The 17,735-nt window shown below is 33.4% G+C and overlaps 3 protein-coding genes across 5 annotated transcripts; 1 reads left to right on the forward strand and 2 right to left on the reverse strand.

Moving 5' to 3' along the window:
- Positions 1-18: 18 nt before the first annotated feature.
- Positions 19-2,544, reverse strand: LOC119836681 (lipase 3-like). Its single transcript, XM_038362126.1, has 5 exons — positions 2,413-2,544; positions 1,726-1,924; positions 1,064-1,425; positions 590-748; positions 19-399 (listed from the first exon to the last, which is right to left on the reverse strand). The coding sequence occupies exons 1-5, from the start codon at positions 2,542-2,544 to the stop codon at positions 19-21; spliced, it is 1,233 nt and encodes a 410-aa protein (XP_038218054.1).
- Positions 2,545-3,618: 1,074 nt separating this feature from the next.
- Positions 3,619-7,282, forward strand: LOC119828636 (zinc finger and BTB domain-containing protein 8B-like). Its single transcript, XM_038350872.1, has 6 exons — positions 3,619-3,898; positions 3,992-4,201; positions 4,276-4,422; positions 4,937-5,294; positions 5,440-5,554; positions 5,945-7,282. Exons 1-6 carry the CDS (start codon positions 3,716-3,718, stop codon positions 6,162-6,164), a joined length of 1,233 nt encoding a protein of 410 aa, XP_038206800.1. The 5' UTR covers positions 3,619-3,715; the 3' UTR covers positions 6,165-7,282.
- Positions 7,283-8,418: 1,136 nt separating this feature from the next.
- LOC119830102 (neither inactivation nor afterpotential protein C) lies at positions 8,419-17,248 on the reverse strand. Of its 3 annotated transcripts, none has more exons than XM_038352979.1 (17): positions 17,171-17,248; positions 16,627-17,009; positions 16,423-16,527; positions 14,770-15,149; positions 14,612-14,702; positions 14,216-14,497; positions 13,746-14,134; positions 13,120-13,668; positions 12,749-13,041; positions 12,385-12,677; positions 11,987-12,267; positions 11,628-11,777; positions 11,432-11,535; positions 10,936-11,004; positions 10,588-10,775; positions 10,157-10,353; positions 8,419-9,826 (listed from the first exon to the last, which is right to left on the reverse strand). In XM_038352979.1, exons 2-17 carry the CDS (start codon positions 16,930-16,932, stop codon positions 9,127-9,129), a joined length of 4,377 nt encoding a protein of 1,458 aa, XP_038208907.1. In that variant the 5' UTR covers positions 16,933-17,009; positions 17,171-17,248; the 3' UTR covers positions 8,419-9,126. The 3 variants fall into 3 exon arrangements, with proteins under 3 accessions (XP_038208907.1, XP_038208890.1, XP_038208898.1); XM_038352962.1 differs by having other exon boundaries at positions 8,419-9,895; XM_038352970.1 differs by having other exon boundaries at positions 8,419-9,895; positions 17,166-17,221.
- Positions 17,249-17,735: the final 487 nt, after the last annotated feature.

Here is a 17,735-nt window from a genome sequence, read left to right on the forward strand (position 1 = left end):
ATATATTTTTTTAATTATTCATATAAACTGAGACATAATTCTTATAATACGGTCATAGATTAACTTTTTGGCGTCATTTGCGAAAACAAAGTCCAAATGGTTAAATTTATCCAAAGGCACTCTGTACTTTCCGACAACTGTTTTCGCTTCTTTAAAGAATTTATCAACGTCTTTTGGTGTAGAAAGCCAATCGTTGTCAGCATAATGCAGGAAGATAGGTGTTCTAATGGCACTGATATTGTAAGAAGGTGGCTTAAAGGTACCATAATTCCATTTATTCCGGAACCAGCCCTGGTCGAAGAATGCGAATTTCTTCGATTTATACATTTGGCCGAAATGTATGAATTGTCTTGTTGATGCACCTGCTGGAGTATGCCCTAAAACAACTGGTAGCATGGTCTGGAAATAGAATAATTTATGAGAATTTACGGGATAGAAAACCTACCGACTTACCTACCTTCTTTGAAAAAAAAGGGTAATAAAAAATTATTAAGCCTCAATAAAGTGAAAAAAACAATATCATTGCTAAGATATTTCTGGATGTATTTATCTATATTTACAAAGATTGCGAAAACATCGAAACACTTACAGTATTTAATTGTTCTGCGTTAAATCCACAGAATAGAAATAATAGGTTTTTACACAGAACTTGAGTTAACGCTTCTTCTAGACACAATTTTTCTCCAGCCAATTTGTTTATCATCCCATTTGGTAATATCTCATTTGCTCCTATGAGTTTAAGTATACGCTGTAACAATTAGATATAAAATATAACAAAACAATATAGCAAATAATGAATGCAATAATAATGTCTATTGACCGATTTAATGTTAAGTACTCTTAAAATATTAAGCATACTTATATGTGTCAACGAGTAAACACTTGAGATAATAAAGAACTAGGTTTTTTTAACGAATTAAATATCCTATCTATCCTATCTTCTGCATCTTTTAGATAAATGTAAGGATAATTTTTGGTCTTTCAGGGAAACACTTTATTAGAATTTAAAAAAAGTAGTAAATATCATCACCAGATCTTAAACGGAAAAAATAATTAAACTCACTTCTAAAGAGTTTGTGAATGGGGCTACTGCTCTTATTACAGGACTTCGAATATTTCCAACATACGCGATAGGCGCCATTGCATGCATAGCTAAAATTTTGTCGTTATATTCCGGTCTAGTTGAAGTCATGACCCAAAACGCGGTGGTCCCTTGAGAAAAGCCGATGTATTGTATTTTCTGGACACCCGTTTCCTTGATGACGTAATCAATCATAGCAGGGACGTCGTAATGGCCAATTTCGTGCCAGCTAAACTTCCAAAATTCTGAAGACGTGGGTTTTAGGAATGCGTGGTGCCGAGAGTATGTATTACCCCTTGCATTACCCATCCAGACGTCATAGCCCGCTTCAGCGAGGAGGTACGCTGTAATGGGTTGAAGGCTGTTTACTTATTCTTAAGACACACTACCCTATAACTTTTTGAACTTTATGTGAACTGTGCAGGGATGACTCCTAAATATTTTGCACTTAGAGTTTAATTGCTTTGTCAGAGCAGATTTCTTAGGGCTCGTCAGATTATAACTATATATATTGAAGATTCAAGAATCAGTATCAGTCTTATATTTTCATACATCATTTCATTTCATATATCATGACCGATAAGGTAAAGAACACAGGCAGAACTTGTGAAACTAGATAATAAAAAAGTTTCGTTTTTACAAACCTAGTCCTTTGTCGGGTCTCATAAGCACAAATTCTGCGGAAGAGGATAAAAGGCCGTGCTGCAAGAACACCACGGGTCGATTTTGTCTGGTTGAATTACGTTTACCATACGGTACTCTATGCACTTCCAGAATATATTTATCTTCCGTATACACCCTGTGTATTTCACAAGGGAAGCCATATTTCTTGATTAACGTGAACTAAAAAAGGAATAAATGTTGAGTTATTTTTTTTTAATATAACTTTAAATAAAACTTGTGTTACAAATGTAACAAATTATTCTTATTCGTTGTGAATATTTGACATCAACTTCTATGGCTCAAATTAATTACTTTATAAAAAATTTGATCATTTTATTTATAAAATAATTAATTAGTTTATTACTAATAGTAGTAGTAATATGATCCGAAAGCTTTTATTGCATTTCAATTCAAGAATCAATTGTGGGCTGATTGTCTTATTTTTTGTTTTAAGTGTCTCTATATAGAGACACTTATTCATATGAATATAGAGAAAAAAAAATTGCAATATTGATATGAAAATAAAAGAACAAGAACATAATATAAATTATACAAATATATATTTTTTTTATAATAAATATGTTATAACTATTATAATGCCGTTTTGAACTGAAAAAAATAACAAAAAGAAGTACATAAAAAATCCATATTTTCCCCATATAACTCACCGTATCCAAAGTAGCATCTTCTATAATGCTTGGATCTGTGTCCCTCAGATCATAATCAATAGTGTTTTCAGTATGTACGTATATAACATGAAAGATTATTATAAATTTTATTATACAAAGTTTAAATAACATTTTCGTTAGGTAAACCTAGCTATCCTCACAGAACTAATGTGTATCTAATATTAAGTTACATAGATTATCCGATGATAAGTGGGTACCTAACACTTTAATGATATCTATGATATTTCGGGTTAATTGTTTTTATTTGATAAACTAGTTAGTTTCCCTCGGTTCGCTGTGCTTTGAAGAAAGTATAGATATCCTTCTAGTTAGGGTTTATTACACTCAAGAAACCCAAATATTACTATACCTTGTCCAACTTAGTGGAAGAGTATAAAATGTTACAACATTAACTACAAGTTGTTTATTATCAACGTATCGACGCATCTGGTGGTTTATCATTATTTAATTGCATACCTACACAATAACTCATTTGGTTTAAAATAGGAATGAAAAAAGAAAAATAGCAACCTCGTTGAATATGATATACCTATGTTAAATATTTTTACTAATTTCTAAATAGTCTACCTAATTGTCGTTTTGAGCATAAATACCCAGCCAGCCTTTTATGATTCGATTACAAAAATAGGGCGGAAAAATTTAAAAGGAGTTTTTAAATACATACCTATCTATATACCATTTTCTTTATTTTTTCCAATAGGTTTTAAACAAATAGACGAAACAATGTAATCACAATATAGATATCACTATGTTGTGAAATTGGTAATTAACTAAATAAATTAAAATTGTTTATCGACCTTCTTATTCTTAACGATAATAAAAAACGGTCAAGGCTTTTTCTCTCGCCCTTAAATTTAACTCAATTTTTTTCTTAAGGTATCCTATTAAAGAAAAAAGGTGTAACAGTTCAAATGTGGTAATTATTGTGATTTGATTTTATTGACCTGACTAGGATAACAAAATAACACGGTGAGTATTTTGTGTAAATTATCTAATAAAAAGGATCCTTAGACTTTTTAAGTAAACAAGTTGGTGATATTATCATTGTAGTATACATTATGAACACGAAACATATTTAAGCTTCCTACCATTTCCTTCATATAACCAATTAACATATTTTTTAATAGTGGTAACACAACGGCATAATTTAAGAAAGCCAATAACCGTAGTAATGGCAACATTTATTGTTAACTTTCAGCGCGCGATTGATACATCTTAGTTGTTTGTTTTTCTACGTTTAATATTATTTTGTTTTTAAAAACAATCTGCATGACGGCACATCATGTCGAATCAAGAAATAAGTCTAAAGTGGAATGGCTATCAGAACAATATATTATACAATGTGAAGGAATTATTTAAGGACGAGGGCTTATCGGACGTGACTCTAGTCTCAGATGGCCAAAGCTTTAAAGCTCATAAAGTTATTCTTTCTGCGAACAGTACAGTATTTAGAACTATATTTCAGGTATGTAAAAAACTATTGTAACAGTTTTCTTATAACATTTGGTGCTAGTTAGTAAGAGAGTAAAATATTTCAAACGCCCACGTTTGTTCATAGCAAAACCCCCACAAGGATCCAATTATAGTGCTTCATGACATCAACACGAACTCTTTACGGACTCTTCTCACGTTTATGTACAACGGGGAAGTTAATGTAACCGAAGAATTTTTGCCAGTTCTCTTAAAAACTGCTGAGACTTTAAGGATCTGTGGATTGTCTACAGGAAGCGAAAGTAATCGTGAAGACGATATTCCGAAAAAAGAAGAGGTTTGTATTTTAAATTATATACTTTGTATGTCAATAATACAGACCATAATTCATGTTTAATTTTATTTTGCTAGAAATCTACAGCAAGTATACAAACAAACACTAAAAAGCGTAAAAAGAGTGAACATGAAGATAATAATAACAAAGTAAAAAGGCCTATGCAGATAAAAAAGTCGGAAACAACAAGTAATGTGTCTAATTCTGATAGTATCAAAACTCATGTAAGTATAAAAATATCCTATAGCTGTATGAAATACCAAAATGGATACATTTGTAACGGCCTGCCCACACATTTATGATGACTGAATTCCAACAATCTTTAAAGTCTGTCACACATCTATGTGTATTATATATTAATATAAATTAAAGTAAGGCATATAAAAAATACAAATATACAAGTGACCACACATGCAGCTGTAATATATATTTCTATCACAGACAACATCAAAAGCCCCCTAACTTACATTATTTGTTATCAGCATATATAATGTAAGGCTGACCATTAATATATGAAAGCAAAACGTATATTATAGGTACATGTGTGGCTTTATTATAATTTTACATGGGTCATTATTTTCATGTCAGGCTAACTTAGTTACTTACAATAATGATGTATATTATGTTTAATATTTTCGTCTTGAATATCATAAATCATAAGTCATCACATTTAGGATTTTTTTTTAATTTAAACAGTAAGGCTAACATTTAGAGTAAATGGTTGGTTGGTTATTTCAGAATATAACACCAAAAATAGAACCCATAGATTCCCCATTGACAGATTACTCCGGAGAGAACACAAATGATACAGATATTGCAGTCCTTGAAGATAATCTAGAGAAGAAATACTCTGCCACTTCGGACACCACTTCCAATAAATCACTTACATCTAACGAGAATACAAAAAAATGGATAAACGAAGTGAGCAGCACTCAGCCATGCTTAAATACAAATTTAGAAAAGGACAAAGATGAAAAAGATATTGAAATTGATAAAGAGGTTGAGACCGTGTTGCAGAGTGGGACAATAGTGGAGTCACTGAATATAGCCACGGAAAACATGGGTTTTGTTAGTAATGAACATTTTAATGATAAGGGTAAGCCTTTTAGAAACTAGTATTATCCTCTTTAATTCTGTTGATCATAATTGTGAATAACTGTATGCAAACTAGTAGTTATTGAATATCCTTACATAAAATTTTCCATGAACACTATGTCATGTATATCTCTACGGATTTTCAGATAAATCTGGTATAACATATGCAAATCCATCATTCCCGTGCCCATTTTGCCCCCGAGTATATAACAGCTGGGGCTATAGACGTAGACATGTTAAGTCACGGCATATGACAAATAGGTAAGTTACTTTGAATATATTTCAAGAGGTTTTGGTATCTTTTATGATTTCATAAAAATATTTGCATTCTCTAAAAACTAGTATTTGTTGCCAGAAAGACAATATGTGACTCTTAGCTATTAATCTTATCTATAAACATGTGTTAAAAATATTTATTCCTCTAACAATATAGTATGTACAAACTTTCTTATTTCATAGCATATCAGTTATATGTGAGTTGTTGTTAAGCTTTAGTGGGTGTTAGACTTTTCTGATAGCTACATTGAGACAATCTTTCAATAGCGTTTCTGTCATTTACAATGTATGCTAACTAACTAATCGAAAAATTTATGTGTTTAAATTGTATTTTATGTGTTTGCAAAAAATAAAATATTGAAACACTTATTTCAGATTATCGTGCAAGTGGTGCGTTTCAGTGCTGCCGTCTACTGGCGCGTGGTATTCCCATGCGACAAAAACCCACGGGGTTCCCCACGAAGAGGCGAGGAATTCCCTGGTGGTGATGGTGGAAGCTCACGCTGTACTGACCCTCAATGAACCCAGTGTTGCCCAATTACTGGGACAAGTGGGAATGGATGCTAATGGAGGTGTAAGTGAGAAAAATAATTAGTTTCACTGTAGTCGAGGTGACACATTAATATGTTATTTGTGCATAGACATTTGTTAACGTTAACGAGAGTCTCTTGACAAATTTTAATATAATATGTGCCAGTAATTTATGTGTAGGATGGGGTATTTTTAGAATTACGTATATTTGTGTAATGACATTTTGGGATCACAGTTTTGTGGAGACTTTATGCTTCATACTGTCCTTTGTATAGAATAACAAATGTGAATGTGTGTTTGTTTACTTGTCTACCTTTCACGTTGAAATTGATATCTTGATGAACTTAATGATATGAATTCTGTGCCTGGAGGCTAGAGATCGACAAAGACTATTCTTAACCGCACTTAAACATTTAATTCATATGGAAGCACAGGCTAAGCTGCGGGCGGAAAGACAGTAGAATATATAATTAAAATATCTTTGCAAATGTCTGAAACGATTGGTATAACCGGCAATTACTTATTCTTGCGGTATTGCGTTTTCTTGTCGAACTTTATTAAACAATATTGTCTTAATATTGAAGTAAAAGACTAACAAAAAAGAATAACATGAAATTATACGTATTTAAATTAAAATATAACATAAATATAGGAATAAAAAGATTAAAAAAAAGCCAATAAAACTGCCGTCTGTCATATTTACAGTTTTAAAATTATGAGGATATTTTAATTTGGTAAAATTCGGCATGTAATAAAAATCAACTGAAGGGGTTTATTAGAATTGTGACGTATGTTTTGGATGAATATTTATATACTGTGTGGAAAGCAATAATCTTCATGCAAAGAACTTTTATTTATTTATACTTTAATATGTTCACCTCTATAGGGACTTGATATATTTTTATATGAGATTGGTGAATTAATATTAGTGAAATAAGTCTGGTCTTTTTTTAAATGTTATTAATTTAAAAAAATGTTTCATCATTTTGGTTAATAATTATAACGTTTTCGAGTTGTCATTTTGACGAGAGTTGCCATAATAAAATAGTAATACATTTGTTGTGTGGTCATTTGGGAAATTCATTCAAATTTTATTTAAAAGTAAATAATATTTTAAGTTTATTCTAATTTGTATCTTTAATTTTGATCTCACATATCGCAAGTCAGAGTATAGGTTAGGAATCTTATGATTTATATAAATATAATTATAAGTAATTCTATGAAATATATTATATTTACCTCAATACTTTGGTCACTTTTTTTTGGTGTTTGGTGGGCGTGTGTTTTAAAATAAGACTCGATTCTATTACGAACGATGCATAATTACTGACTTACTTTTAGGTGGTAAGTATGTAATATTAACTACACTGTAATGCTTTGATTTTTATGTTTTAAATGTCTTTTATTATGATGTTTTTTTGTTAATATCGATATGTAAAGGCAATATATAAATATCCAGGTTTCTTTTTTATTATAATTGTTTTTGGAGAATTCATATTTTCAAGTATTTTTGCGTCATCAATTGTTTAGTTACATTTGGAGTGTGGATTATGACGAATGTAATCGTAATCGATATTATTTTTTTTATATAAAAATATATAAATATCATTGAAAATAACATTGTCTGAAATGAGATGAAATGAAGAAATGTTAGAGCTTAAGATTTGAGAAATATTTTTATAACGCTTTTGTATTTGAATAGTCTTAAGTCAATTTTAGAGCAATAAAATTAAGGGTGTGACTATCAACTATATACTGCGTTACTGTGTAACTAAAATATTTTACATATTCTTATATATTTCTACATACAACAACATTGCGAAGCGCTAACGCTCAAAACGACCTATTTTATTATATTATAGATGTAGTGTATTAAAGTATTAGCTGTGCCCCGCGGTTTCTCTCGCGCCTTATCTATGTATTATGGCTGTATGCATTATGTATTTTGCGAGCAGTGGTTTGAAATATATCATTATAGAAACTTGTCATTTTAATAATGTTTGAAAGCACATTTTTATTAATCCATCAGATATGTCATCATGTATGTTCACTTTATTCAACTCCATCATAATGTTTACGTACAATATGAATAATATACGCTATTCGGCAATATAAGAAAGTAATGACTCAGTCAATGTAATAAGTAATATTTTATCAAGGAGAACTGTTGTATTGTATTGGTAATAAGTTTCATAACTGATAGCAATTATTAATTAAAATCAAAAAAACATTTGATTGTACAATACAAAAAGTTCGCAACAGTCTAAACAGGAAAATATTTGTTGTAACCAAATTAGAGCACACCGATAAAAACAACATTTTGTAACACATTTTATTACTTTATTGCATTTCAAATAAATATGCTAAATCACACCGCTATATATTTTCTAAAACATATCAAATTGTACAAACGATAGCAACGAGCTTAAGCATTCGTAAATAAATAAGAATTGCCTTCGAAACAAAAGAAAATGTATTGGATCAAAGCAATAAGCAAGGGTAATATATTTGGATATAATATTAGAATTATACAATTCCACAAAGCCTAGCGTTTTAGAAGATGACGTTGTAGTATGAATTTATTTATATTTAAGGAGCAATTAATACTAAAGGGACAGCAAACATTTAAAACTTTAAATTTCCTTGAATTTTTCTTTTAGTATTAAGAACGCGACCACTTAATTAAGAATAGATAGTATTTAAGTACTCATAATAATAAGTTACCAAAGCAATTTATTAAGATTAATTATTATAGTCAAAAGCATATTATATTTTTATATGATATCGTGAATATGTCGTGGTTTGAAGTGTGAATTTAGCAATGAATTGCATAAAGGATATATTTTCATACTCGGATAAAAATTTTCAATTTTGATACAACAAAAAATTCTATTGACCTATTAACATGTAACTTATGGCTTTAACAATAAAATTGTCAGATGTATATGAAACACCATGATATTAGAGTAATTAGATTTAAGAACAAGATTCAAATATATTTTTACGAAAGTCAAAAGCATTTTCTTTTACAAGTCCGTCACGGTGCCCTCTACGGAAATACCTGGTGCTATTTCAACTTTAGTCTCGTCTCTGTTGTCGATGTAATTTTGATTATTCTTAGATCTAGATACGGGGTCTTCATATGAGTAAACTTTGTGTCTGCCTTGGGGCGAGGTCGGGGTCGGAGGTGGGGATTTAGCATTGTATGTGAGATCTCCAGCTGTTTCCGAACGCCTTGGGCCATACGCGTTTGTCTGACCCATAGGCGCAATAAGTCGTTTGGGTGGAGCTTGCTTCCTTTCAAGCATGTCTTCCATTTCTCCATAACGCTTCATCGACGCTCTATTTTTAGGCGTTTTTTTCAACATGGCTTGAAAATTGAACGGGGGGTTGTCATCGTCGTTTCCCTCCCCAGAAGACTTGGCCAGAGCTTGCAGTTCGCGTATTGGATCGCACGCTTCAGAATCGACCCCATAACTAGCTCTGCGCCTATGCATATTATCAGAATCCTCGTCCATATTGGATGCCCAAGGCGTTGGTGGTTGGTAAAATTTCTGGGGAGAAGTGACGTATTTCTTTTTGTAGACCACAGGTCTGTTGGGCGAGTACTCCACACGTTTGGGTTCGTCGGGGAGCTTTGGCATAGGCTGCGTTGGATCTCTGCAGAAGGGCACGCTAAGGAGGGTCTGTGTACTCGTCGTTCTGCTCGTCGTTGAGCCTGAAGAACTAAACCGATGTTTGAAAGGTTCGTCCCACTGCTCGTGGTCGGAATCGTATTGACTGGCAAATGTGTCACTATAATGAGAAACCAGTTAGTTAGAATTAGAGAGAGGTACGCTGCGAGCTTAATTAGACATTAACTACATGTTACATGGTTCCACTTTAAGATTGTAAACAAAGTAAAATAAGTCGCAGTTTACCTTCAGGATTCTTAAAAACTTTCTGGAGCACAAGAAAGTATTTAAAAAATATCTCTATAGGACATATCAAACCGCCAAGTGATAATTAGAACAATGATAATTAGAAATCAATGATAAGTAGACAATGGATACATACTTGCTTTTGACTTTTGGATCACACATATGCGATGTATCGAAATATTGGATTTCGTCAAGTCTGAAGGGTAGTTTCCATACTGCTGGACGGGGGTCTCCGAGGAAGTTCTTTTTGGCGTGAGGATCTATGCGCTCTAGTAATACAGAGGAATTTGTGTTTAGTAAACCTTCGACGAGAGCTTGGTTGTAAATGTGTATCTGTAAGGGCAAACATAAATGATTTGAAATTTAAAGGCATAATTAATATTAAAATTTCACGTAGAAATTGTCTTATTAAAATTCCGGAAAATTGATATAGAAGTTAAAAGTGACTTTAAAATATGCATGTTCTTTCTAAATACCTGCTACCAAAATGGATAAACAGAGCGACTTGTATATATTGCGATATTAGTATATTTTGCGTCGTTGGTGTAGATGGGTAAAGGTACATACCTGTTGTGATAGATTTACTAAATCCTGGTATCGAACTGCTCTATACTGCAGCAACACTTGGAACAGCGATCTGCTCTTCCATTTTCTCGCAAAGCGCTTCAGAAAAGACGAAGTCTCTTCGTCTATTTGTCCAGTAGACTTGTTAACAAGGGGACCATAGGCTTTGCGAACGACAAATCCTCTGTATGCTGGAAGAGCATGATATGAAAATGGGTTAGGTCTTGCAATGTTTGTTTCGATTATTAATAAAATATTTAAACAATTTTTGTGTTTTATTATAAATTACCTAATTTTACCCAATCGATACGAACTGTTTAAAGTACGTATGAACAATAAGGTGAAAATTACCTTTTTGTATTACTAAAGCAGCTTCCTCGTCATTCATTGCTGCGGACTTCTGTTTTTTCAACTCCTTGACTGAAAGAGATTTTTAAAGTGGGTCGTTATGGTTATATGCAATGATGGGGCGCAGACGGACGGAATATTGCCAACGGTGACTGCTAATCTCCTTTTGCTATTTTATATCTAAAGAGTTTCATACTTCAAAATCACACTATCGTTACTCATTAAACGTGTAGACTAATTTCGTTTGTATGGTCTACTTAAAGGAATAGTGAGTAAAATACTTTAAACTTTCAAAATTTCGTTGTTATTGCATCCATTTATTTCTCTTTCATAAAAGTAATTAATTCGCCTTCTGTATTAATGTAAGCAAAAATGCATGTATCGTAGTTTGATCTATCTTCCGACAGGCGCTACCATTTCTTGGGTTGCAGTCACTTTTGTTGGCAAAATTCCGTCCGTCAACAAGCGCCCTTACTCTATAACATTGTATTTCACTCACTATGCATCACTTTCGATTTATTTTGCACGGCCTTCCTTTTTGCTAAGAATGCACGCATCATGCTCTGTACTTTTACAATTTTCTTGACCTGTGTCTCATACAATCTGTAAAAATATGTTTAAGATTAGATAACTTACAATTTCATGGCAATACGAAAGTTAAAAAAAAATAAATATTTTAAAGAATTTATGTCTACCTGGACAGAAACTCTTCGTTGTAGTACTTCAAAAATACTTTTGATTTTCCCAATTCCCAGCCTTCCATTTTGAGTCGTATCAACAAAAGTCTACAATTATCCTTAGTTTCATCGACATTTTCATCGAAATCAAATGCAAGAAAACGATATCTGAAACACATAATATGGCTAATACATTATCAATTTTTATACATTCCTCGAACGCTGATGATAATTCTATAATTTGAAGTGTTGGTTGTCGGCTTGGTTGATGACAGGTTGTCCTATCATCAACCATGCCGCTATAGTCGAACATGGTGTATCAAAGATGAACATTATGCAGTTTAGATAAGAGAATATATGGTATAATTGTTATAAACCTTCGGATAAACTCGGCGAATGGTATACGATAGGAGAAACCGCATTGACGGGCCTTTGCTGTATCCAAAACCGCCATAGCTCTTAGCTGCTGCTTAACAACTTCGCTTTGGAAGCCGCGGGGGTTATCATTCAAGTCCGTTCTGATGCACCTAACGAAATGTATTCCACCACTAGCTGACAGTTGTTTCAGAATTTCCAAGCTAGTCACTCTGTAGGTAGCAGCTGCTGTCCTCATTCGACGTACTTGTGAGTATTGGCCCTTGGACACAGTATTGAATTTCTGAAATAGTTTTATGGTTTCATGGATTAGGTCGCCGGATTAACCTATGTTCTTATTCCTCTATTTACTGTTTACTGCGATTATATCTATATCAATTTAAGAACTAGTTTTACGTACCCGAGCTTTAATATTTTCCATTTCTTTTTGTGATTTTGTTCTATTTCCAGAAGATTCACACGGGGCTAGAGTGAGATTGCCAGTTTTAGTGAGCCTGTTTTTGAACAGTTGCTGCATTGTTGCATTAGTGGAAACTCGCATTGTCTCGATCATTTCAGGAGGCAAGAAATCTTTATTCTTATCAGCCATCTCCCTAGTGTCATAGTTGACTTTACCAGTGTAATGAGCTACACTGAATTCGTGACTTCCAGCCATTTTTACGTATGGACCTTTGCATGATGCTCGGATGGTACCTTGAAAATATTTCATTTGAATACATTTTGTACCCCATCATCATTAAATAGTTTAATTGTAAGCTACTTACTCATTATAAATTCCTGTCCACTGCCAGTGCGGCTCGCTTCATCTAGGATGTAAAAAATGCCATGTGGTTTTGCCATGAGTTGATCAACCGAATTTTTATTATCATAATAATGAAGAGGTAATACTGGCACTTCTTCCTCCTCTTCTTCTTGCATCTCCCACGCAAATATCTTCTGATTGTAAAGAAACTGCAATTGTTCATTAGTTGTATTCACTAGTAGCTGTTCCAATCGATTCCTATGGTAGCATTCGAAACCAAACATGTCAATAAGGCTGACGGAATATTTGTCTCCACTGAAACAAGTAGAATATAGATATTGAAACCAGCGGTTAAACGCAAAGGTAAAATAAATATTATAAATGTGAACTTACAAGACTGATCGCATAAATGATAACTTTGCATTGATAAGATTTATCATCCAGTCAATTAGCCTTTTATATAGAGTACTTGCCAGTGTATCTCTAGCATCTCTCGCTTCATCGGTAGAGTGCTTCCTTTTAACAGCAGAGCCATTCTCTATTAAACAGTAGTTAAGTAGAGCCCACAAAAATTTAACTTCATCTAAGGACAGTAACTTTGCAACCTTTTTAGCTTCATCTGGATTTTCTATTTCGGCAGAACCATTTTTTCCATCCCTGAATCTTACATTTCCAAGTACGAGTATCGCTGCTAATACAGTCTCGAAAAATTTTATTTCGTCATCTTGCCAATCCAACATTTTTAAATATTCAACGATGTCTTTGTATCGCTTCACATTATCCTTTGAATTTTCACGTGCGCCTTGAACTCCCCTGACTGATTCGTCTAAAATTCTCAAATATCGATGTTTTCTATTCTTCTCCAGGCTGAATTCACTCAATTTTTCTTCAGCTTCCTTCGCATCATAGAAGTAATAGATAATGTTGAAATTGGCATGTGACCTGTAAATTACAGTGATTACATTTACTTGATACTCGTTTATGTGTGATATTTTAATTTCAAAGTTAATGCAACTTACATATCAGTAGATGACACCCTCCATTTTTCGAGTTGATATAACCAAAAAATAGCACCACTTAATTTACTTGAGCTTCCGTAAGTCACTTGTATGTGGAAAATTCCACGTGTAGAGTTAGAATGTATTGGAGTTGCTGCACTAATGCAGGCTAGAATGACTGTTGTTGCATTTTTTATTCTTTCAGCTGTGTTATTTTTCATAGCGCCCAAATAAGTTAAGTGAGACAGTGCATGATAAACATTTGTTGTTTTGCCAGATTTACTTTCTCCAGAGAACACAATATACTGCTGTTCATTGTGATGTAAAGCATTTTGATAAGCACTATCCGCAACGGCAAAGATGTGGGGTTCATTATCAGACCTTGATTTGCATTCATATTTTTTGTGATACTGAAATAATGTTGAACATGTTATTTATATATTAATTGTCTTTAAATACCATATTATTAAGACGAACTTATGTTACTTTACCTCTTCGTTGTAAATATCATCAGAGGAATTTGGATTTAGGATGAGTAATATATCTCCAATGAAAGACATGAAGGAACCCTTTTCTAATTTTGTATGAATTTCTGTCAGAATATTTTCTTCAGATAAGTATTCTAATGCCGCCAAGTCTTCTACTTGCATTGTTTCTGGTTCGTGTCTTCCTTGAGTAATGAGAAGACTATCTTTAATGATACGTTCAGGTTTTTTTGGCGGTAGTTCCTTTTCTTGAAGATCATTAGCTAACATTTTTATCTCAGTGGATAGCTGTAACATATGTGCAATTTTTATGCATAGGTACAAGGAAGTATGTTCTTGTGTTTGATTTAATTTCTAAACGTACAAGGAAGTTTGTTAAAATGAAAATAACCATTTACTTACATGAAAATCATTTTCTGGGACGGATTGAATAAAAGGATGTTCTTCTAACTCCATAATAAAGGGCCGATGCTCCGGATTTTTTTCAAGGCATCTAAAATAAAAATGTTGTTAAGTATCTTAATTTTATTTGTGGTGTAATTGGTATAAGGTGTACTTACTCGTTGATAAAATCATTAATGTCATTGGATGACATAGCTGGTTTTGCAACACCTGGCGGAGGATTTCTGACGATTTGGAACAACGCTCCGGTGGGATGCATGTCTTCGAAAGGAGCTTTACCGTCAACCATTTCAATTGTAGTAATGCCGAGTGCCCAGACGTCAGCTCTGTTATCATAACCTTCTTCACCTCCAATTACAACCTCTGGCGCCATCCAGCTTGGCGAGCCAATATAAGATGTAGTTTTATCAAGAGCATCATTAAGTTTGCACGACAATGCAAAATCGCAGATTTTTATTTCACCATTGCTTTTTATCAATATGTTGCTAGCTCTTATATTGCGGTGCATGACTTTATTTTCGTGCAGATAAACGAGTGCCTAAAAATTAGATTTAAACTCATTTTTTAAATAACAATCATAAAGTTGGTGAAACAAGTATAATATAATTAATCATAATATAATTAACTACAACGCCATGATATCCAGTACTGAAAAGAACATTAAATTCTTATTTAAAAAATGTTAAAGATGACTGCATTGTGTTAAAGAGATTGAGCCAATAGCGAGAGAAAAGCTTTGACTTGGAGTGATGGAGTGACCGCCCTAACAAATGGCCTGTGACGCCTCAATGACGCTACCATCAAAGTCACTCAGTGGCCCACGCCCATGTGATTCATTGGGAGCTATTTGCATACATATCAGGCAGGCCTGTCGCAGGTCTTGTCTGATACATCAGTCGGTTAATGCGTTTGTTACTCGTAATAGGGTTGCCTCTATACACAAGAGCGATACGTTATATAGAGACTTTATTATAAAGTGAAAGACAATTTATAGATATGATACGTAATGTAATGATGACCATCACGCGTGGAATGATTTTTATCTGCAAATACGTATTCGATATTATCTTATGTTTTAATACGGAACTATATCGCAATGGGTTTCGTGAAAAAAATAGTGCTGTCTAGAAACAAGACCTAGAATGGATTTTGCTGGGCAAACATAAATACGTTTTGTACTAAGATAAGATAGTCAATACATAATCGATATGAAGAATACACTCGACACGACGTAAATGAGGCATCGCGTATTGAGGACCAAGTGGCTTACATAAAGATAATATCCATTTAAACTGCTCTAATTCAGCCAGAGCTCTAAATATCGTTCCGCGTTAGGGATTCCAGGCTGTATATCTAAGGGTGTAAGAGAGTCTGTGTGTCAGTGGGAACGGGTCTGAGGGATCTTGGGCTACCGCAGCTCAGGCCCGTATATCTTCTGTGTGCGAGCATTATTTACGATAATTGAGCGATGCTCCGCGATGGGGGGCCATCACGGTGTTGTCGGGCTCAGACATTCACATCGACAACTTCGACCGTTGCGTTGCGAATCACATCAAATAAAGCGGCGTGTATTTTAAGTAATGGCCATAGATAGTATTTTAGTACGTGGACGGTCGCGGTAATATTTTATCTGATGTCACGCAAGTAACAATCGGAGAGCACAGATCCGAGAACAATTGAGTTTGCATTCAAAGTAAGCACCAATTGATTCACTCGCTGAAAGCTCGACTGGCAGGCCCTTTGTTTTATAAACAGCCATCCACTTGCATGTGACGAACGACATGTTTATAGACATTCGGATGTGGGCTTACCTTGATCGTATATTTGAGGATGTAAGCGATGTGTTCCTCGGACATTTTTTTGTCCGCCGCTTTCAATTTTCTGACAATGTCGATGACAGATCCGAATTCGCAAATCTGGAAGAAACGACGCATTATGCCTCATACGGGGAAATATACGGGCGATTCGTAGCATTCTGATAACATAATTTATATTGTATTGAATTGCGGACTTACCTCGACAACGAACCATATTTTCTTAGAGTATTCAGAACGTTCACAGAACACGCCGTAAAAGTCAATAATGTTGGGATGTTTAGTGAAATCCCTTAAGATTTTATATTCATCTTGAATGTGTTGTTCTTTAGAATCAGTTAAGCTAATGACTTTTACAGCCACAGCTTTGCCAGCAGCTTGATCGTCGGTCGCTTGAAACACTTTCCCAAATATTCCAGATCCGAGTTTCTTTTCGATTTTATAGCGGTCATGTGGACTCGCCAAGGACGATATATTCAATCCATCCCTCATCTTTACTTCATACATAACAACTGGTTTAATTTCATGGGTTATTTACCAATTTGTTGTTGATTAATAAACTGGATAATTTTAATTACGTGAGTCTTAAAAAAAAAAAGAAAAGATTTTAATAATAAATTCGCAGTTTGTTACAATATACAGCAGCACTAAACTAAAAGTAAGTCTACAACAATTTCAAAGACTTTTTTCATATTTAATATATCTATATATATAAATTAAAATTCTACAAAATAAAATACCTTACCGTGTCCGCTTGATGCGATTTCACGACTCACAGTGGGAAATTAAACCAGTAGCGACGAGCCCTGAAAAGTGCCAGGGCTTCATGGTATTAAAAGAAATAATCTCTTTACTATTGTAACGCTATTAAGGTTAAATTATACCGCCCATGCACGATGGAAAGATACGCAATTTTATTTATGTATATAAAACATAACTTTTCCTAAATAAAGAACATTAGTCGTAAGATGCGCTTATTTAAAACGTGATAGATTTAAAAGTTCCTCTAAATATCCTCTTTTCTTGTGTTATCTTTAATTCTTAATATGAACTTATTGTTATCAATTATTTCCTTATGAGTTGTGCGTATAGTGAAATAGTAATAACAATTTCGTATATGAAATTATTCTTCTACTCTGTTGTTCATAAACTGTAATATTATACCGAACAGTTTGTTTTATAATTATATTTCGACTAAAAATCCGATCGTCTATGGAGGACTTAATAACACATATATATTACCTAGTCTTGCCATAAATATTGTAATAAAGAAAAAAGAAAATTGTTAACTGCAAATAACATTTATTACT

The sequence above is a fragment of the Zerene cesonia genome, chromosome 1 (assembly GCF_012273895.1).
Source record: "Zerene cesonia ecotype Mississippi chromosome 1, Zerene_cesonia_1.1, whole genome shotgun sequence".
In the NCBI taxonomy this organism is placed as follows: Eukaryota; Metazoa; Arthropoda; class Insecta; order Lepidoptera; family Pieridae; genus Zerene; species Zerene cesonia.